Genomic DNA, 22,435 nt, shown 5'->3' with positions numbered 1-22,435 from the left:
TTTTCAGAACAGAAATGATCCTGGACTTTTATTTGGATACTCAAGCTGGATGCTGACAAATATTTTTATACTGCAGTAAAGTATCTGTGAGTTACCATATGTCCAATTGTAATTTTTATCTGCATTGCAGTTTAGAGACCAAAAACAACTTTGTTCGTTTGAGAATATATCTAAAATACAATGTTTTTATTTAAATTATGACATTATTTTTAAATGTTGCCTTCATTCTTTTCTTTACACACAATAGCATTTCATTTAGATTCGTTAACATCTGTGATTAGAAAAATAAAAGCATAGTAACATTAAGTTATGGTTCAGATTCATGATTAAAATGCAAAACAATATTTACACATCAAACTATTTAAAATCTAAGACATTTATTCTTCAGTACCAATAGCTGCATTTGAATGACTAGGTTGAGTCAAAATATCCTAAATCAGATGAAGAATGTCTACTTCGGATGCATTCATGTGCTTCCATTAAAGATTCAAGTTAATTAGTGCATGTAAGATTTTATTCTATACAGTTGTTCTGTAAGAAATGGCTTCATTTTTGTGGCTTATTATCCAGGCCCTTAGCAAGCTGCAAAAGATGATGTCATGTTGCAGAGCCAACATCAACATCACAGTAATTCTTATCAAGTATCAAATCCTGCAGATACACCCCCACACTGCTATAACTATGTTTTTCTTTTGCTGATGGCCTTTTCCTTTTCACTACAAACAAAGATGGGAAGAAAAAAGAACAGTAGGAAAAGAGAGGGGGAGGAATGAGGCAAGTGCATGTATCGCATTTCGATTTGTGCTCAGCAGGAAGAACTAACAGCAAGAACTTATTGGAATGAGGCTCTAACTTGTCTGCTCTTCAGAGGCTGACAAGGGCGCCAGTTGTCAACCATGCTGCATTGAGGTTCATTTTCCTTATTGAAGCAAAGGCAGCGGACTTTGTTGATCTAGAGGAAAGAAAAGATATTAGTATTCGTCTACTTCAAGCAGAATTCTTAGGGTTGTGACGTAAGACTTAACAGGAAAACAATTTTTCCTAACTTGTATATATTGCCACGAATAAAAAAATAGCAAATAGTCTTCCATCCTACCCTTCCTAGTCTGGTATTGGCTTCAATTGTTCTGGGTGAGTGTACCAGTTGAAATGCAACATGTCATGAATGTTCTAGATCAGTGATGGCTAACCTTTTTGTAAAGGCGTGCCAATCACGTTCTAGATTGTGGAAGTCTGGAGCATAAAGTAATGGGTTGGGCCTCAGTGGTTCAATCTGATATAAGACAGATATGTGGGTTTAAATTATAGGACAATGTACTTAAGAGTATCCTAGATTCCTATGTTCTTTACCTATAACGTAACAGCTCTTCCATAGTCATGTTGGATCTTTGTGTATTTTAATATTTCTGCATGAGCCTGAATTACACAGACCAATAAATGTTAAAGAGGAGAATTCATGTTTTATTTTTAATTTGCAGATGTGTATGTAGATGTTATTTTGTACATTCATCCATATCAAAGCACACACACATGAGCCATGGTTGATGCACACACAATGAAGTGAACTATGCGGGTTAACACAACTTTCATGCCATTTAACTTATTAGAGCGGGGATGTCAAACTTGTGGCCAGAGGACTGGATGCATCATGCGTAGGTTATGCCCAACCTTGTTTTAGCAAAGGGTGGAAAAGTCATGATACGTCACGTGACCACAACATGATGACGTGAGTTTGACACCCCTGGACTAGAGGTGTTGTGTCTGTGAACTGCTCCAACTGAATGAAAACAGCTTCTATTTGCAAACAGAATGCTTCATTATATGATAGCTTATGCCTTTTAATAAAATTTCTAGTCAGAAAAATCCCTCAGGTTTCCCCTCCCCCAGAAAAGAGCATGTCTCTTTTCCAAAAATATCCAAAGGACTTGTAGAAACAGTAAGCAAGACCAGTTGCAGTTTCTGAGTCTACAAGGAAGAATCATGTAAACTGTTTTGCAGTAGTCTCCTCTTCATGATGAGGGGCATGAGTTACCGCCATAAGGGTGTTCTGCAGGGGTGAAATTCAGCAGGTTCTGACCAGTTCTGAACAACTGGTAGCAGAAATTTTGAGTAATTCGGAGAACAGGCAAATACCACCTCTGGCTGGTCCCAGGAGTGGGGAGGGAATGAGGATTTTGCAGTATCCTTCCCCTGGAGGGGGATTTTGCAGTATCCTTCCCCTGCCACGCCCACCAAGCCATGCCCACAGAACCAGTAGTAAAAAAAATTGAATTTTACCACTCGTGTTCTGTGCCAAAAAAAGGTCCACAACTGAGTAGTAGGCAAAACTGAACAAAGGCTCTGATCGCAACCTTCAGTTGCTGCTCAAACAACATTCCCACCTGCCCTTTAGGAGAATTAAGTACAGGTAGTTCGTGACTTATAACAGTTCATTTAGTGATTGTTTAAAGTTACAGCAGCACTGAAAAAAGTGACTTAGGGCCTTTTTCACAGTTACAACATTTGTAGCATCCTTATGATCAGGTGATCAAAATTCAGATGCTTGGCAACTGGTTCATACTTGTGACTAAATTGCTGTGTCCCATAGTCATGTGAGCTCCTTTTGCAACCTTTTGACAAGCAAAGTAGATGGGGAAGTCAGATTCACTTAACACCTGGGTTATCACCTTATCAGCTGCAGTGGTTCTCTTAACAACTGTAGCAAGAAAGGTCATAGAATGGGGCAAAATTCACTTAACAAATGTCTCACTTAACAACAGATTTTTTTCTGTTTTGTGATCGTAAGTAGATGACTACCTGTATGCGTGTATTAATTTTTTATATCTCCCATCCCACTGATACAGTGACTGAGTAGCTTCCAATATAATAAAAGGTTACAAAATAATACAAAGCAGTTAAAATAAAGACCCTTAATTCGGGACTAGTTGGGGGAGTCTATGGGCAACTTGGTAGAGCTGAGCGATTACTGTGTGGATGCCGTTCCTGACTCCTACATGGAGTTCACAGCTGTCATTTTTTCTTTGTGCCCTGAGAGAAATATCTACCAATACTTAGGATTGAATTCTCAATCTTCAAGTGGTCAACGCCTGGAATGCTCTACCCAACTCCGTTGTTACAGCCTAAAACCCTCACAGCTTCAATCTCAAACTGACTACGGTGGACCTCACCTCATTCTTAAGAGGTCCGTAAAAGGGGACGTGCATAAGTGCACCAGCGTGCCTACCGTCCCTGTCTTACTGTCCCCATTTATCTGTATTTACTTCCTTTGCTTATGTTTATGTTCATACCTATACTTGTTATCTTGTACATGTTTGACAAACAAACAAATAAATAAATGAAATTAAACATTTCAGCAAATAAAAATGATTAATATCCATGCCATCATGCAAAACCACACTGAGCCAACTACACCTGAAAGCACTTCTAACAAAAGTACACAAGATTGAAACACTACATAGCCATACACTGTGTGTTTGTGTGTTTGTGTGTTTGTGTGTGTGTGTCCATGTGTCCATATCCATGTGGGGTAGGAGCAAAATCAGCTTCAAGTCTAGCACTGTGAAATTCTATCAGAAAAACCATTTGTCCATGCTCTCTACTTAGATATTAGAGAGGAGATTAGTAACTCCTAAGTGGCAAAAGGTAGGGAGTACAATGTTTGAAGCAAATGAATTTACCTGTTCTTTGCTCACAGTTACAGGTTCCTTCAGAACAATCCAGGTGACACATTCAAGCAAAGGTGGTGTGGTCAGTGATCCTGGGTAAGTCCAATAGTCAAGAGAGGCAGGTAGGAGAACAGTGGGATCAAAGCTGGTAAAGTTAGCTTCTTTCTCCTAGAAGAGAGAAGTTTGATAAAACAATCCAGTATAGTGTTTCTCAACCTTGGCAACACAGATGTATAGATTTCAATTCAATTCCCAGAATTTCCCAGTCAGAAATTCTGGAGTTGAAGACCATGATAAAATGTATGCTAAGATATTGTTTTGTAAATACGTTTAATGCAACGATAGGAGTGATGGATTCCTACCGTTTCAGACCGTTTCAGCCGAAGCAGTAGTGGTTTGGTGGCCTGGGTCACTGGAACCAGCAGCGACACAGGCCTGCAACGCCCCCGAACAGCCATCTTCTTTTTTGCTTCTGCGCATGCGCAGAGCAATTCTTATTGCACTGCGTGCCCACGAGTGAACCAGAAGTAGTGACTATCGGAACCCACCCCCTAAACTATAGTGATAAAAAGTATATGCTATTTTACCTCCTCCCTGAGGGATACCAAGTGAACAAAAGCTTTTAATATAGGTAGGTAGAAATGAAAAGTAAAGATGTCTGCTATGATTAAATATAGCATTTAAAAACAAGATATAGTTAAGCAACCATTGCCATTTAAAATACAGATTAAAAGCAATTTCATTTCAACACCCCCCCCCCCTTACAGTAACGTTTTTTTCAAAGAATAATAAAATTAACAGGTCCGATATTACTGGCTACCAAGAAAAATAAGCACTTACTTTGTGTTTAATGGAATCTAGTGTATCCACAACTTTCTGTAGTCCAGGACAGGGACTTCCAACCTGTGAAATAAAAGGATAAAGAGAAAGTTGAGTTACGCCTTGTGCCCCTGTGCATATGTTTATGTAATTTACCAACTGAAGAAGCCTTGTAAATTCGGCCCTCTGACCTCCTTCCAAGAAGTTAATATTAATTCCAAAATAAAATCAATACTCAGCTCCTAAAACAATATTCACTCTGTTTATCATCTATTACCATTTTTCTGAAATACATTTGGAAAAGCAAATTTGCCAATTGCAATGGAATGTAACTCTACATACAGTAAGATAAAAATGTCGACATGAATATATATACAATGAAGTATAACAAAAATATGCATAACTACAGATCAAATGTACATATTTTTGTTGCTTATTATTTTATACAGAAGAGCCATTTAAACTCAACTCATCTGATATATTTAAAAGGAAAAATTAAAAAATCTATTAGATGTATCAAATTTATACGACTGTTATATTAGGCACATGTGCATATGAATTTTGTACTTGTACCTCATATTTGAATACAATATGTTGCAAGAATATGTTAAATGCGGTTAAAACTGGGTCTTCGTGATTTTTAGGTAAGAAGCTTTACTGGTAAGTATCTGTTTTTCTGCAATGTGTTCACTCACTTGTATCCTCAAAGGCTTATTTTCTCTGCAAACCATGTAGCTTAATTGGAATCTTGTTGCATATAAATTAAGTCAATTTCTGATCATTCTGTCGCAGACCAGAAAATGTGCCCACCTGACTTTTAGACCCTTTCCAACTGACCTCTTCAGTTTTCAGTAGAAATTAATATAAAGATAACAATGTTATCATTGAAACACCTGGAATGACTGCAGGCAGTTAATTCACTTCTGAGTAAAGCACAAAGTCACCTTGCTCGATAAATATTCTGAAAATACAAAAATTACAGAGGGAAATAGAAAGATACTAACCTTCAAAAAAACTCCCACAACTGCCAGGCCATCCGGATGCTTCACAGCTTCTTCAAAAGTTCCATATTTTGTATTCCAATGCACTAAGTGGAGCTAGAATCAAGAAAAATATGGAAGACAGAAAACATCCATTAATAGTCTTTCCTTTAAACAGGACTCAATAAATTATATATTAATCTTTAGCCTGAAAGAGTCTCTTGATTTCAGAGACACTAAAAGAAAGAATTGGCTTGTTAGTTCCTTTTCCCATGCAATAAAATATTCAAATACAACTATATTTCTCACACTGTCTTCTCATGCCATTCAGATCATTACTAATATGTGAGCAGACTGCCAATCCTTTTATTCAGACATTTCTGTGAAAGCAAGAGAGATACTATATATAAATTTGAGAAGGATCAGGTAGATTGAAAAAAAATTGCAACAGCTATGTAAAACAGTGCAAAATGCAGTAGTAAAAATGATTTCTGAAAGCTTTTACTATTCACTGGTTTTCTACCATGTCCATTGGCTGCTAATCTACTTCTGGACTCAACTCAAACTGATAGTTACTGCATTCAGTGTCATACATTAACCTTTCCCCCCTGTTGGCCTTCTAGCTGTTGCTCTGCACTGGGATCTCAACCTAACTAGGAGTATCAGAATACCAGAGAGGAGAAGGCTGATCTAAAGAGTCTAAGCCAGGTTACTTCCTCTTAGAAGTGGTAATGTATCCATTGCATTTATCAAACGTGATAGCCCTGTATCATTTTTTGAGTAGTGACTGACAGGCCTGTAAAATAAGTACACCCTAGTCTGTAAGTATGAATATAGAACAACTATGTTAGCTAGATCAAATGTGGGCAACTTTATTAGGATCAGAAATAACAGCTTGTTGCATCATCTAGAGATGATGCAACATCTCTAGAGAGAGTTACCAGTGACATTGGTGAAATGGTGATGATATCATAAGAAAAGGCACAAATTATTTGGAGAGTTGATTTTGAAAATGGTTCAAAACTTCCTACACTTACTATTACTATTCATAAGTGTACCACCAAAATTTGGCAGGAAAATGACTGAATTTTGACAGTGCAACTTTTTGTTAACTTGAAAAATAAATGTATTTTTAATAAACACATTAAAAATAATGTTGCATTACTAATGATTGCTCATTTTACCACCAAATTTTAGCAGCAAAAATTTGGGCACATATTCATGAAGGCCACAAATAGCTTAGAATTTTTCAGTTACTTTCTGAAAAGCCTTTTTTAATTTCACTTTAATCCTCCTAAAAATTCACAATTTATGGGTTATTTTATTTTGGATTCCTTCAAACAAAGTTGGACTTGATAATCTAAATGTTCCTTCCAATTGTACAATTCTAAGACTCCAAAAACTGATAATACTTTTAGCTTTCAATACTAATTGCATTTTATTTTATTGGATTTGATTGACAGAATTCTTTATTCCATTACTAATTTTGTCTTAGGATAAAAAGTAATATGGCCCTTATAAGTATCCTACAGAAATTTGGAAAGACCCCTACTCAGTGCAGAAACTAAACCACAAGTTTTAAAATATTTCATCGAGAATATTTGATCCCCTCTTTTACCTGGGACGCAATGCTTTTAATGATCAAATACAGATTCCGAATGAGATATAGTTTTGATAATGATAACAGAATTTGAATCAGCATAAATTAGAACCCCTTTTTAAGAACCCTTAGTTGCAATGAGATTCAATTATTTTCATTTCAATGCCTCTCATGTTGTTGCTATAAAAAGAAAAGGATGGGTGGTTTTTATCCTATCCTGGTAGGTCAGTATTAAAATATACTTTAAAAAAACCTAGGTTAACATAGACTTTTCGCTAATAATATTAGTAGATATAGAATATGCAAGTTTCATGTGGTCCATGTTACTGGTTGGGTTGCTAAATAAATATTGATTAGAAAGGAATTCCAGCTGCCATCATATATTAATTTGGTCCATCCCAACATCCATTTCTTATATATTTCAGTATATTTTTCAATAGTAAACACACACAAATAAACACTTGGAAATTAATGAAGGTCTTACCTCTGCATCATATTTTACCCCATCAACAGTGTGTTCAGAACCCTGGCCTTCACAGGATCCCCAATGAATATGGAACTGCTTCAATTTGTAAATTCCTTCAACTGGGCCACCTTTCAGCACTGAAATAAAAAATAGCTGTTGTAGACTTCATCCATAAACTGGTTCCTGACCAAAAGAGAGCTGGTGCCTTATAACAAAAAGTCTGAATTACTTTCTTACCTTGAATCAATTTTTTAGATATAGTTTCACTAATGTTTTTGCCAGGTTAAGCAATGCGATAAGAACAAAGAGTTGAAAATTATGAAAATACAATCATTTGCCCCAATGATGTTAAGATAGCACATTGATCATATATGATCTTGCTGTGATAAATTGAATTTCTCCTGCATATCAGTTGAGGAAACATTTCAAAAGCTAATAAAAATCTCTTAAAGATCATAATCTAACACATGCAAAACACGTTCTGTGATCCTGAATCTTAATATGAGCTAATTTCATAGCAACATCTGCATGCTAAGAAAGCAATTAGACTTTTGACATTTGACAAGTCTAATTCTCAGCTGGGCCTGCATAACTACAAGATTTAGAGCATTTCAGTGCTTTGAAAAACATAATTTCCCCTCAAATGGCTACTACTAATAGAATTTGATTTGCTACCTGGTATTCTTCGATCACGGAGTAAGAAAAGAGACAGAAATCTACAAAAATACAAGCCAAAGTATTTCTGTAGAACACAGTTCACCTATAGTTTCTCAAAAACTAGGGCAGATGGCCTGAATATATATGTGGGTTATGACAAAAAAATTATTATACAGGACATTTTCCCCAAATATTTCATGTTTAAAAATTCAGTATTACGGCTGACCTGAGTTAAACTAGTAAGGATTATAAAGGATTAGGCTGTTTTGTCATTCACTTATCCACAGGCCATTATTGAGTTCAATCAGGGTGAAGTCTAATCATTATCCAACAGTCTACCAACAGGGCAAATTGTCGTTTTGGGAGAGGGTTTTTTTTTAAATGCTATCTCTCACAAGCACACTTTCTATATTTGGTAATATTTGGTTCCGAATTAGCACAAACAGAAACTTACAGGCAGGATGGTTATCTTAATTTCCTAGTTTAGAACCTCTAGAACCAGTCAGGCAAAACTGTTCACATGTTTAAAAATGTACTTTTAGTAATTTCTTCTGATAAACAGCAGCTGGTTATCTGAGAGAAGTCAGCAGGAGACTGATAGCAGCACAAGGTTTAACTTTAAGAGATAATTTGGGGGGGGGGGAAACCTTCCCTAAATTGTATTTATAGATATTACTTACTGGCTGTTTGTCAACAATTACCCTAAATGTACCTTGGGGAAGTTCTATTTAAAGACACAAAAATACTCATATCTTAAGTCCTCATATGACATAGGGGACGTAGGCTAATTTCATATAGAACTACCTTCTAGAATGGTATCACTTGCAGGTAGAAACAATTTCCACAAACCTGTAAATAATTATTTGGCTGCTTGAGTATGAGTTAAAAAGCCAAACTGAACCAAAGTTTTTTTTAATTCCCTGCATAAAAAAGATATCTGTCATATAAATAAGCTATTATGGTATTCACACAACATACTTAAACTGTTTTCTGAACTCATTGGGTGTCTTTAATTATGATTAATGATTGTCTCTTTCAATGCAGCCTGTCTCACATATTGGTTACTACCGTTAGGAAGATAAAATGAGGGGATATCTCCATCAATGCTGCCTGATTAATGTAATAAAGTGATATAATTCCTATATAAGTAAATAAACAGATCCCTGCTGGATCAGATGCCTGGTCCATCTAGTCCAGCAGTTGGTTCTCACAGGAACCAATTAACTTTAGTCAATCAGCATAGGGCCTTCAGAGGCAGCCACATTGCCATTAGGGCCAGTAGCCATGGAGTTTCATGACTTTCATATAAATTCTTAGAAATTAGATGAAAATCATGGAGTTCATTGGCTTTCTAAGAATTTGGAGAGAAGATTATCAAACAAATGTATGCTGTATAGTGTGGGAAGCTAGACTTCTCCTATTTGATACATTTAATCATTCTCCCAAGCCTAAATATTCTTTCTCATGAGTAAGTTCTATTGATTTCACTGGAGGTAGTTTATAAAATATTGCAATATTTGGCAAACTGAAATATTTCACTATTTGATGTTTGACACCAATTCCACATGAAAAAGAAATTATTGCAACTACTATTACATTTAGGATACAATCAGAGAATTCAAACAATGAATTTGTGTTATTTCACCCAATAAAAACTGTGATGAAGAAATTGAAGAAAAATGTCTGAGGCAAGGATTGCCTTGTCCTTGGGTAGACAAGGATGGGTCTTCTCCTTCTGGACAATTATGTCTTAGTAGCCATAAAACTCTACAGATATTCTACCTATGTTACTTATGGCATGAGGAGAACTTCCAAAATCATGCTGGAGAAGGGTCTTATAAAGGAGTAGGCTGGCCTTGGTTAATAGCCAATGACTATATCAGAAAGTTCTGCCTGGGTGAGGTTTAACGGTTATGTGTGGTTCTATAGGATATTTTGGGAGTAGTTTTATAAGGGAGTTGCATGAGTAATCCCTCCAAAACATCTGTTTTATCGAAGCTTACAACTGCCAAAGTAAAAGAGGTATCTTTAGTAAGTATCTCTTTTTTGCATCCTTGTATGTTTCAGCTATGCACTGTATTATTAATAAAAATATATTATAAAAACATGCTTCAAAAAGTATTAATTATGTAGAGAGTAATTTATCTAGAAAATTCAAGTTAAAATCTATTAGATAATTAAGTACTAATTAGACCTTAATGACCCAGTAAGACTGAAATGATCCCAACAGCCATATATGAACTTTTGATCTTTTCCATGATGTGTGTGTGTAATTGAAAAGCTTTTGAATAATTTTATTGACCTTATCTAAAATGGATTATAGACTAATATTACAATCATCTTGCCCTTATTTAATCACTGATTTACTATTCATATGCACAAATAAACAGGATTTATCATAACCTCAAGAAAGCAGAATTCATACTGTGTGATCATAGGAGCAAATGTAGACCATCAAACAACATAGCAGAATAAAGTACAGCTTGGGACACAAATCTGATTCTAACAATGTTTACTGTTAATGTAAAAATTAATTCAGGTGAATAGCAATAACACTTAGACTTATATATTGCTTCACAGTGGTTTACAGCCCTCTCTGTAAACCACAGTGGTTTACAGAGCCAACACATTGCCGCCAACAATCTGGGTCCTCATTTTACCAACCTCAGAAGGATGGAAGGAGGATGGAGTCAACCTTGAGCCGGTGAGAATCGAAAAGCTGAACTGCTGGCAGCCATCAGTCAGCAAAAGTAGCCTGCAGTACTGCATTCTAACCACTGCGCCAACATCGCGGTATGGTATAGTAAGTATAGAATTACAAAACAAACTTCCATAAAATTTAAATTTTATTTCCTTGAAAATAAAAGTAGAAGTAGGGGCTAACTATGTTGGCTGAGAATTCTGGAAATTTAAATCCAACATAAACTGAATGGCACCAGGTTGGTTACTGTATGTTGCTTGTGCAATGCAAGGGTTATTTGTCTTGGCACTTTGGGCAAAACCAAGAACAGGGGGAAAAAACCAGATGTCACCTTTCAGCTTCAAGGCAGAGCCAGTCCAGCTCTGGCTTCTGCACATGCATAAAGTGGTATATTCACTAAAGGGTCAGAGAAGCAACTAAAAGAAAGAGGTTTATATACTTTGATCCATTCCATACAATGTTGGATCACTATGAGGCTCTGTTCCAGTGGAACTGAATCTGGATTTTGAGGCTCTGCTCTACACATTTTCTAATCAAATCAGCCCATCAAAACTTTGCACAGTCCTAATACACCGTAATGATTATTTTAAACAATCACTGAATTGATCTATTGATAATAAACGATTAGAGAAATTTATATATTATGTATTTTAATAAGATATTTATATAAGTTATTTTTAAAACTAATAAAGTCAGAACAGAAATAAACAAAAAATACATATTAATATTATGTAGATAACATCTTTAAGCATTGCAAAGGACTCTTTAATTTCTGATGTCGTTTATTATCTAGGCTGGGAAACGAGCAACTACTACCAATTTACCATAGTTAAAGAGACTACAGTAAAGTTAGGGAGGTGGGAGAGAATTTGAAGAAGCCTTAAACATTATTACAAATGTTACCTCACATACACATTTTGCAAAAACAGCAGACCAATCAAAATATTGGCAAAATTAACCCCAGGAAGACAGTGAATCTTATCAGCATTCTGTAAGGCGACTGTTTAAATATTATCCTTCAGTAGTTTCTTGATTCCTATAACAGTTATAAACTTTGGTAGTCGGGATAAAAAACGCAAACATTATCAACATATGTTGTAGTATAAATAATAGAATAGTCACAGAATGTTCTCTCGACTTTCAAAGTAATGCATTACAGTCTAAAATTTGTAATGTTGTTTCATCTTGGTGTTTCAAGAAGAAAATGGATTTTAAACTAGTCGTTTTGTGAACGGAACAGGCTAATTCCAATATATGTGGGGTCTACATACAAGGTATGGGAGACTGGAGAAATATTGATATACGGTACTTATTTCCTTCTCCTTCCCATATTTGTACTTTAAAAAAAATTCTGCAGAAAAGAGAAAGTGGGCCATGGGACAGTGACATAAGTGAAAGCTTGAAAAGATGTTTAGAACTATTTTTGTCACATTGTTACTTTCTCCAGCTAACTGACCCTAGTCTCAGTTTGAAGGATAACAACAGAGATATCTGTGTCCTCCTTAGAATACTGGATTTCTGAATTTTCAGCAGTTTTCTGGCTATCACTGGTCCTATTGCCTTTCTCCAGCCAAAGAGAAGGGGACCTAAGGACACGAAAAATAACTAGGAGGGAAGGAACAGTTATAAAATTATGCCAAATTATGCATGCTGGAGATTATCTGGCATATCTCCTAATGCAAAATATAGTGATTCTTGCAGAAATATGAGCCTCAACTCTGTTTTTTAAGGATTAGCTGCAAGTCCATATGGATAGTAGAGACTTTCTCTCTTTCCCTCAGAACTGTGAACAAAAATCTCAAATTCCTGCCCATTCCTCAAGAATCATAGTTTATACCTACCTGCAACCTTTTCTTTCCTCTCTCTGTTTTTCTCTCCAAAACAACCAAAGTAAAAAAGTGTATCTTTCTCAATAATCACCAATTTTACAACCAGGACAATATATGTAGATATATATACTTTTTATACTGTGACTACTCATGCATGCAAACCCACTAGAGGCTGAGATAATAAAAAGGATGCAAAAAAATCCATTACATGAAGAAACATAAAATGGGCCTCCTTGCTATTTATGTTTCGCATGTAGTTTTCTTGTCATATTTCAGACACTGAATTTCATTAAAGGGTCTGGATGCAAGATAGTTGACTTCTTCTGTCTGCAGTAACCACAGACCGAGAAGGTAATTGTGGGTGAGAACCTAAAACCTATTCCAGTCATAAATAAAAGAGATCCTGCACTGAGGCCTGTGTTTAGGGGTATTTTTCTTTCTATTACAGGGAATGCTAAGAGTAAAATTAAGGTGACCAACCGTCCTCCTTTAGGGAGGACAGTCCTTCTTTTGTAAGTTCTGTCCTCCCTCGAAAAGTGTCCTCCTACATGTCCTCCTTTTCGATATTTGAAGACTAATCTGTTGCGCGTTATGTGACGTATTTGTATTTGACATGACAATTCGTCTAGGCTCGGTATAGTGCAGTATAACATGCGATTATGAGACACATGCACTCCGTATGGGAGACCTTGAGAGAGAGCGTCGCGTGTAAGTGGCTTTGTTTACTTCTTACCGAAACACGACACGGCACATACACACGCAGTAGACTGAGATTGAGATTGAATGTTGATACTGCAGCACTTGCCGTAAAATTCAATATGAAGGATATTTCTTGTTCAGATATTTCCAATATATTGTTAGAAGATGATACATTGACAAAAAATATTAATTCAATGGAAAAGTACTCATTTAAATAATAATTAACAGGCATGTAAGCATAATTACAATAAAATGTTACAAATGTTTTTATTATGCATATATATTTTAGTGTATTATTGTTGCAATGAATAAAATATTTCTTTTATTTACGATATTTTTTCCCCAATTTATTTGTCCTCCTTTTCATTGTAAAAATGTTGGTCACCTTAGTAAAATGGATTGTACACACTTTGGCTACATTGCACAACCTATTTTCTTCCAGAGTAGTCCATTTACATATTAAAAGAAGCAAGCTTTGGACTATAGCCACTGCATGGCTATTTTCAATGCTGTTTGGAAAGCTTACATATCCAAACTGTTCCAGGTTCTTTGAAGATGTTCCCTCAACGAGGCTGCCAACATGGGCAGAAAATACAGAACATTTGCTTAAGCAAATCAAACTAGGTAGTTTGAACCAGCTGAGAGACAAAGCAGCCCATTTGTTTCTAGCATCAGCCTGTCTCAGACTAGAATGCTCATTCATGGATACTGAGAGGGGAAGAAGATTGCTTTGGCAAATCTGGGTGATTAAAAAGCAAGCATTCCAACTCCTGTTCCTAAGACCAGCTGTGCACTGCCAGCAATTGCAGAATCGTCATAAAGAACAGAGAACTTACAAAATGCTAAAAAGAGGGAGTTAATTTAGAATTATTGTGAATAGAACATCCTCCAGCAAAAATGACTAACTGAAACAATATGGAAATGTGGGGGAAATGTCATGTTGTTTCTTATTTTTTTTTAAATCAGGAAATATTAAATGGAGAGAATTGGAACCTAGTGGCAATTAGAATCACTTATCTTGGGATAATCATGACATATATATTCCTGAATAATGGATGATCCTAGTTATAAAATGAGCTTCCACTTAATGTTTAATTCAAAAAGACATTATACTTACAGAAAAAATTGTATATCAACATTCATAAAACTCCCCCAGAATAATACACAAGTCTGTTGAGTTTTACTTTTAGTTCCACTGATCTGGAAACTATCAAATGAATATTTTATTTTTCAATTTTATGTCCCTCCCCTTTTTTTAATCCAAGCCCTCAGCTATACTTATTATCTATCTTATATACTTTTTTCCGCAGAAAAAAATACAGGAATGTTACAGTATAAAACATCCAAGTTTCATAAATGGTTATTGTTCACACAGATATTATCACACAACTTCTACATTGCTTGGAAAACAATATATATACCCATAGAACTCAGGTTGAATATAAGAAAGTCAACATGTATGATGAAGTACAGGTAGTCCTCAATGTACAGCCTCAATTTATGTTGCTAAGTGAGACATTAGTTGAGCGAATTTTGCCCCATTTTACAATCTTTCTTGCAACAGTTGTTAAATGAATCATTGCAGTTGTTAAGTTAATAACCCCGTTTTTAACTGAATGTTGCTTCCCTGTTGATTTTGCTTGTCAGAATGTCACATAAGATGATCACATGACCCCAGGACAGTAGTGGGTTGCCAATTTTCTTTTACTATTGGTTCAGGCATCTGTCCCTATCCTACTGTCCCCAATTGTATGTACTTGTTTGTACTGTCCATGTTTATTCTTATTCCTGTTATCTTGTACATGAGTGACAAACTAAATAAAATACATACATACATACATACATACATACATACATACATACATACATACATACATACATACATAAATGTGGCCATACTTATCCCAAAGCATCTTTTTTACTTCAGACCCACTGCATGGCATATCCCTAGTATGCAAAATACATCTCTTGTTGGACTATAAAAATACAATATTTCGGATATGTTTGCAACACTGTACAAATGTATCTGGGAAAGAAGTCTGCTATGGATTATCTTTGGAATCAATACAGGATTTCAATGTTACACTGGAATTTGATCGCCAGATGGCAAGGACAATTGATTACAGGCGGAGCTAATAATTCCCAATGCCTCCTTCATCACTATTCACAGTGGGTAATGGAAATTATAGTTCAACATATCTAGAAAATGTTAAGTGGGTAAAGAATACCTGTCTCTCTAGACTGCTTGTCTAGTGGTAACTTTTTGAACTTCTTAATATTCCTGTACTTGAATCATCACTGAAGTGATATATATAGCCTGCCCCCATTGCTGTTCTATTAGCACAAGATGATTCACTGGTTTTAAAAGATCTATTGCCATTGGGGGGGGGGAGAAATCATCCATAAAAATTGACTTTTATCATATTTTCGTATTTCATAAAATAAAATAAAGAAAACAAAAATATCCCTCTGCCATACATCAATTAAGTTCTCTCTAGTCAGCCCTTCCCTCCCCCTTGGCTGCAGCTTCCATCCCTCCCACAAAGCTTTAAACCTAAGAAAACTAATCAAATACTAACCACACTTGTCTCCAGAGTCATCGAAGACCACATTGAAGGAGTGCCCGTTGTTGACTATCTTCCTTGCTGCAGATGCATCGTATGTGATGCTCAAGCTCTTCAGTGCAGGGTCGAACTTGGAAGATTTATGTTGGATATCAATGGGTGACTGTCGTTCTCCATTGGCAACAGGGAAGTTCTTATGCCAAAAAGCAGGTCCTAAAACAGAGAGAGAAAAGTGCACGAATGAAGCCCCCGCATCACAAAATAACAGCACGAAAGGGAAACAATTCTTAAGGGAAAGGGGCTTAATTCTTAAGGCAGTTGAAAATTAGGAAGACAGCAATAGCAATAGCACTTAGACTTATATACCACTTCACAGGGTTTTACAGCCCTGTCTAAGCGTTTTACAGAGTCAGCATATTGCCCCCAACAATCTGGGTCCTGGATAAAGATAAAAGATCAGAAAGAAAAAGATAAAAGACCAGGAAGATAAAAAGATCAGGAAGAAAAAGATAAAAGAGTAAAGCACCTTTTAGGACTAATATTTTATTAAAAGGCATGAACTGCAGTTCACTTCATCATTCTAGCTGTAGGGAAATGACCTTGGAGAAGTCAAGAAGCTATTAAGAAAACAACAGGTGCATCGGAATGCATTAAGTGCAGTGAGGTGGGAAAATATTAGAAAAGACTCATTCAGGCTCTCCTGAATTCTCTGGACTATAACAGGGACATTTGGGATGGGGGTGTGAGTGGGGGGGAAACAAGTAAACTTTTACTATTACAGCCGATATCAGCAAAGTATAATTCTAATCTTCTTCTGGAGCCAGTTACCTGATTTGGTCTACCTTGCAGGGCTGATATTAGTCCTTCTATACATCTGAGGAAGTGAGCTGAAGTTTGTGCCTTTTCATAAAATTTGTTAGCTGCAAAAGGTGCTACAGACTCCTGATTTTTTTTGCTACTATTGACTAACCTGGCTCTTCTCTTAACATAAAGATACCTAAAAGGTTTTTTTAACGTTTTTGAAAGAATGAAGGTTTTTTTGGCCAGATAGAATTTGAAGCTCAAATTATAGAAAGATCACATAGAGAAGCAGATGGAAAATGAGGAAAAACCTAGTGGGGGTGGGGGAGAGATTGGGGGTGTGGTTTAAATTTGAATCTATTCTTGCACAGATATTGCAAACTGGGGCACAAGGCCTGAGGGGTTTTTGAGATGAATGAAACAGCATCACTCAGATTTCTCCACTAAGGCATTGTTGGGAATTAAAAGCTAAGGGTGCTTATGATCTAATCAGTGACAAACTGGAAGCCCACCTATCTTATTTAAACTGGTGCATCAAGTTCAAGGAGATTCTAGGAATTTAACATATAGCAACCAAAGTTCACAGGTCACCTCTTCTTTGCAAAGCAAAACACTGGAGGGCACATTTACATTTTCCCTTCCATGATTTGTTTGTACAAATAAAAATAACAGCTTTCCATTTCCCAGTGTATTATAGAGGAAAAAACAGTTGCTTACTCAATTCTAGGCAAGCAAACTTGTTTCTCAAGTTAGCGGGAACAAAATTCCCATCTCAAACAATCACTCTGCTTGGAAATGGCAAAGCAAATCTTGGAATGTTAAATCCATATTCTAATGGAGTTCCTGAAGATACAACAAAATCCTTTCCTGGGCATTTCAGTTACCTAATAGAAAGTGGAAGAAGTGAGGTTCCTTTGCCTTACAAGTGTCGCTGCAATTGCAACACAGTGTATGTTCCTGAACTCTGCTTGGAAGGAGGATACAGCAGTAAAAGGCAGGTGGAAGTTCAGGTTAGAAGAACCTATTGCAGCCTTTCCCAACCTGTTGCCTTTCAGGTATCCACAGCTCCCATCATCCCTAGTAGACACAGCCAGTGCTGTAGCTGGGTCCACCTGAAGGTCAAACGGCTGGAGAAGGTGGCCTACCAAGCTCCTCATCTATTGCACCTGATACCTTTGATGGAATTGTAGGATTACTTTCTTCTACTCACAATTCTACTTGGAAATCTTATTAGTTCCTACAGTCAGTCTCAGTCCAGCTGAAAGGCTAAAAAGACCAAGCACATCCACCTACCCCATCTCCCACCCCTCGCTCCACAATCCCCCCCCCTTTTTTTTTTACTACTTCTCAGCAATTAATATGGAGCAGAAGACAGTTTAACTGGCGCGGGGCAGAAGCTCCGTTTCGTCTCTTGAAGGTCAGGCTTCCCTTGAGCTCTGACCGGGAGCGCGCAGCCTATCCGGAACAAACTCCAGCTCAGGTAGTGCAAGAGGCAGCGGGGTTAGCGCTCTCCTTTGGCTTAGCCCCAGAAACACCAGCCAGACCCACAGCTCCCAGCGCATCGGAGATCGGGGGGGTGTGCGTGTGTGTGTGTGCTCGGACAGCGACCCACCCACCTGAGCTCGTGCCCGGACCCAGGATGATGACCCTCACCTTCCGCAGAGGGACTCACCGTTCTCTTTGCCGTAGCCCCAGGACATGGTGGTGATGGGTCAGCTGTGTGCCGGGTACCGCCGTCGCCGTGCGTTCTGCCTGCTCTGGCTTGCCCGAGGGTGACAGACTCGGGGTTCTCTCTCAGGGGCTTTTATAGGTCCCGATCAACTCCATGACCCTCGCGGACCTCGCCGACGGGAGGGGGGAGCGAAGGGGAGGAGAAGGGGGCGGCTCCCAGGCGAGCGCCACCGGACGGCGGGGGGGGGGCGGGGAGAGCAGGACGGGGCTGCGAGGCGGCGGCGGTACGTGCGCGGTTGCCTCTTCTGCGCTTCCCGTCGCTGGGCTCCTGTTCCGTCACTGTAGCGGGAACCGCTGCCGCTTCACCGCGTCACTTCAAGCCGGAGCCTGGCACAGCCAAGCGCTCCAGCCCGGCGCTGCCGCTTCGGGAAGGGCGCCACGTAAAGGAGCTTCCTGGCTCAGGGCCGCCGAGAAGATGGAGCAGTTTCAGTTCTCTCTGTCGGGCGGGCGCGCAGAATGCCGGGGGTGGGGAGGGCAGGTGGGGTTGGCGCCGGGGAAGCTGTTGCTTAAGTCCGGCTCTTCAGGGCCTCGGCGCCGGCTCTGATCGCCAGCCCCACCGCGCAGTTCCCCATCCCACGCGCGGGAGTCTCCCTTCCTCCGGGAGGCGGGAAAGAAGAAGGGGGGAAAAAAACCACTCGCGGGAGTGACCTTGAGACGACGGCGGGCTTGCACGCGGGCGAAGCGGAGCCGGCCCGGCGGGTTTGCGGGCAGTATCGTGATGCGGTGGCGGCTTTTGCGCTTCGGGTTGGGACGTGACGGGGAAGCGCGGGCGCTGTGGGGATTACGAAAGTGCCGGAGGCTTCCCGGGGATCAGGGAGGATCATTTGTGGTCCAGAACTGGCGCCCTGGAGTTGCCTGGAAGGTCGCAATGAGAGAGCAGAGGTTGGTAATTAAAAAAAAAAATTCCCGCGGTCTTTGAATCACACGAGGAGGCTTGTTGTCGTGCAGTAGTAGTGAGTGGGGGTGCATGGAAACACACTCATCATGTATCCCCGGGCGAATACCTGCATAGGAAACTGCGGCGCCTTCTGAAGCTAGTTAATTCTTCACTCTCCGTGCAAAAGGGAAATACAATTGTAACCGGTTTCCCGCTCATAAAAGCTTTTAACAGAATCATAGTAACCGTGATTTCAAAATATGGGACTTTTTTCTGCGTGCATTTAAAGTAATGTAGTCTCTCTTCCTCTGTTTTGGAGGCCGGAATGAATCCCAGTTGCTGAAGAACATTGCAAGAGGATTGTACTATGCTCATGTCCTGCCTTTAGGCTAATTGTATTCTACAAACAAACGCCTTACTTAGTGCGGCCTTTGAACTGGTCCAGTGAGAATCTTGTACAGTATTCTAACCTGCAGTGGAGAAACAAACAAACAAACAAAAAACCGATGTCCCATCCCCTTAATGTTGCCAAGTGTCCTGGAGATACTTTGAACTGATTGAGGAAATAACTCAGGCAGCTAACACGTGTGTACATGAGTGGTTAAGCCATTAATGAAAATGGAAAGATTAAAGTGTTGGTTGAGCCATTGGGTGACTGCCAGTATTGCGAAGTAGTTTAGGAACTGTTTCAGGTAAGCATTAGTAATACAAACTCTCAACATTATTTCCTGTTCTACTTTTTCACTCCAGCTTATTAAAAACCTTATCTGCATTCTTGTTTGACTCCATGGGAAGGTGTTTATGTGTCATAACAACACTGTTTGACCATGTGTGACACTAGTCCATGTGGCTCATCAAAACTGTGACAGTAGAAAATGCCTCTAAACAGTCATGGCTTAATAAAGTTTCTACTGAGAGCCATATGGAAGGAGTTAAAACAGGATGTGAACAGTCCCTTGGTTCATCTCTATGCTTGAGTTGTTCCTGTTTGACCTAAACATTAAAATATTAATATTTTGCATATATACACCCACACCCACACCTTGACGCATACATTCTTGATAAAAGCAAGATATTTCTGTTAATAGCTCAGGAGTATTACTAGTTTAGCCAGGTATAATACTGTACTTGTAGATTCTCAATTTCAGTTGCTTTGTTTCTAATAAAGTATTATATGCAAAAAGGATAAAATGATTGCCTGTAGCTTAAGAGCAAACTACACAGACACATGTATAAGGAAGAATCATTCAGTATTTTTAATTGCAAGGCAGCATTAACACAAGGCTGTGAGAAGCGCATGCACAAGCGTGCACCTTTTGACACTCACTCTACATTGTTCTGAACCATGTATAATTTGAAAGGCAGCTGACCCCTAAATAGTTCTTTTAAATGTTCTTTTAAATTTTGTCTTAGCTGAAATGGGTAAACTTTTTAATCTTAAAAGAAAGCAATGAGGAATAATAAGAGAAATCACTAGAACAAAAGAACATGGAGCTATGAGCCTCTCTTTACCTTTGTGCCTTATTGCAACAGCTAATAAAGATAAACAGCCAGGTTCTGCAAAGACGGAAGGAAATATATTGCTGTTGATTAATCTACTACAAATTGAAACCAACAGAGTGTTTACTTGATCAAATTAAATAAATCATGTCAGCTGTATTTACAGGTATAATAATGTCAGCAGCTTAAATTAATAACTGCTTCACAGGAACTTTTTAAAAAATACATATCTACTGAAAGTAAGATTATATCATTTGTTTATTAATCCCAATAGCAAAAAAATGCAAATGAATTCACTGGAAAAGAAATTCCTTCAAGATTTCCAGAAAATGCTTCAAAGGTTACTGATTAACCTAGTTAGCTGAGTTCTTTCACAATTCAATTATGCCATTCGGAAATGTAGTAATGAGCTTAATGCGCAGTTTGCAAGTTGACCCAGGAGGCAATGAGTATAAGAGTTGACTAACATGATTAACTTTAACCTACATGTGCGTGCCTTTCATATATTCAAATAGTGAAGCTCCAGATATTTATTTCATCATTGGATTCTCTGGGTGTAATGATTATGAGAATCAGGAACTTTTCTCTGATGTGCTACTGTATATACAGTCAACACTTTCCTTAATATCCTTGTTCTTTACAGAAGCTTTCTTTAAAGAACAAGGATATGGCAGATCTGGAAGATATTTAGACTACAGTTGCCTTGAAGGGTTCATCAAGTTCTTAAGTATAAATCCCTTTGGGAACACACACTAAATTGGAAGCTAAATTTCTGAATTGTCTTTACATGATGATTTTCATTTAATATTCCTGCATTGGCTGTTGAAATGTGCAAGCACTGATGTAAATGTAGTGGATGAGTCTCATAAATCCAGGATCATGCAATAGATGCTTTCAGAGGAAAAGTGATGAAATAGTTTTCCTAGCAAAGGCAGCTGATAGAGCACAACCTACAAAACCATTAAAATCCGACTCTAAAAACCAGTTCTTTCAATGAAATTTATGTTGAGAGGATGTATTTAAGGTGTTGTTGTATTAGAGAATATTATGTTGCACACAGTATTTCTACCTGACACACATAATAAAGTTGCATTTTAAATATATTTCTTTTTGTATTGTCTTAAGATTATATAGTACATAACTCTAAAATAATAAATTGAGCCTTATAAACTTCATTAGGATGAATGTTTCAGGGGATCACATTTGATAAGCAATTGACTGTAGTTCACGAAGTACAATTAGATAAGTCATTCAAGTCTGCATTGCAGTCCAAGGGCATTAATATCAGGTATTGCAACTGCAGTCTGTTCATTTAAAGGTGTATTTAGTTTGATGGAGCACATAAGAAAATTCCATCAAAATATGTGAGCTGTAGATGGTGCAGCCGATAGCGTTGTGAGATTGTACCTTGCAGCCTTTCAGTGGATTCAGTGAAAATACTATTACCCTAATTAATGTGCACTGCACTCCTGGAATTACTTAAGGGCTGAAATTAAATGCTGCCAGGTTTAAGTAGCATAAATAGCCACGAGGCTTTACTTTGTGT

At 38.0% G+C, this 22,435-nt stretch overlaps 1 protein-coding gene across 1 annotated transcript; it reads right to left on the bottom strand.

Annotated features, from left to right (window-relative positions):
- LOC309391807 (carbonic anhydrase 2-like) lies at positions 1-21,736 on the bottom strand. Its single transcript, XM_081952580.1, has 7 exons — positions 18,454-21,736; positions 15,996-16,193; positions 7,549-7,667; positions 5,489-5,581; positions 4,506-4,568; positions 3,678-3,833; positions 1-952 (listed from the first exon to the last, which is right to left on the bottom strand). The coding sequence occupies exons 1-7, from the start codon at positions 18,479-18,481 to the stop codon at positions 833-835; spliced, it is 777 nt and encodes a 258-aa protein (XP_081808706.1). The 5' UTR covers positions 18,482-21,736; the 3' UTR covers positions 1-832.
- Between the last annotated feature and the right edge of the window lie 699 nt (positions 21,737-22,435).

Source organism: Natrix helvetica (genome assembly GCF_964273705.1).
Source record: "Natrix helvetica genome assembly, chromosome: 4".
Classification (NCBI taxonomy): domain Eukaryota; kingdom Metazoa; phylum Chordata; class Lepidosauria; order Squamata; family Natricidae; genus Natrix; species Natrix helvetica.
Note: the sequence above shows the minus strand (reverse complement) of the source record. Positions and strands in the feature narration are given on the sequence as shown.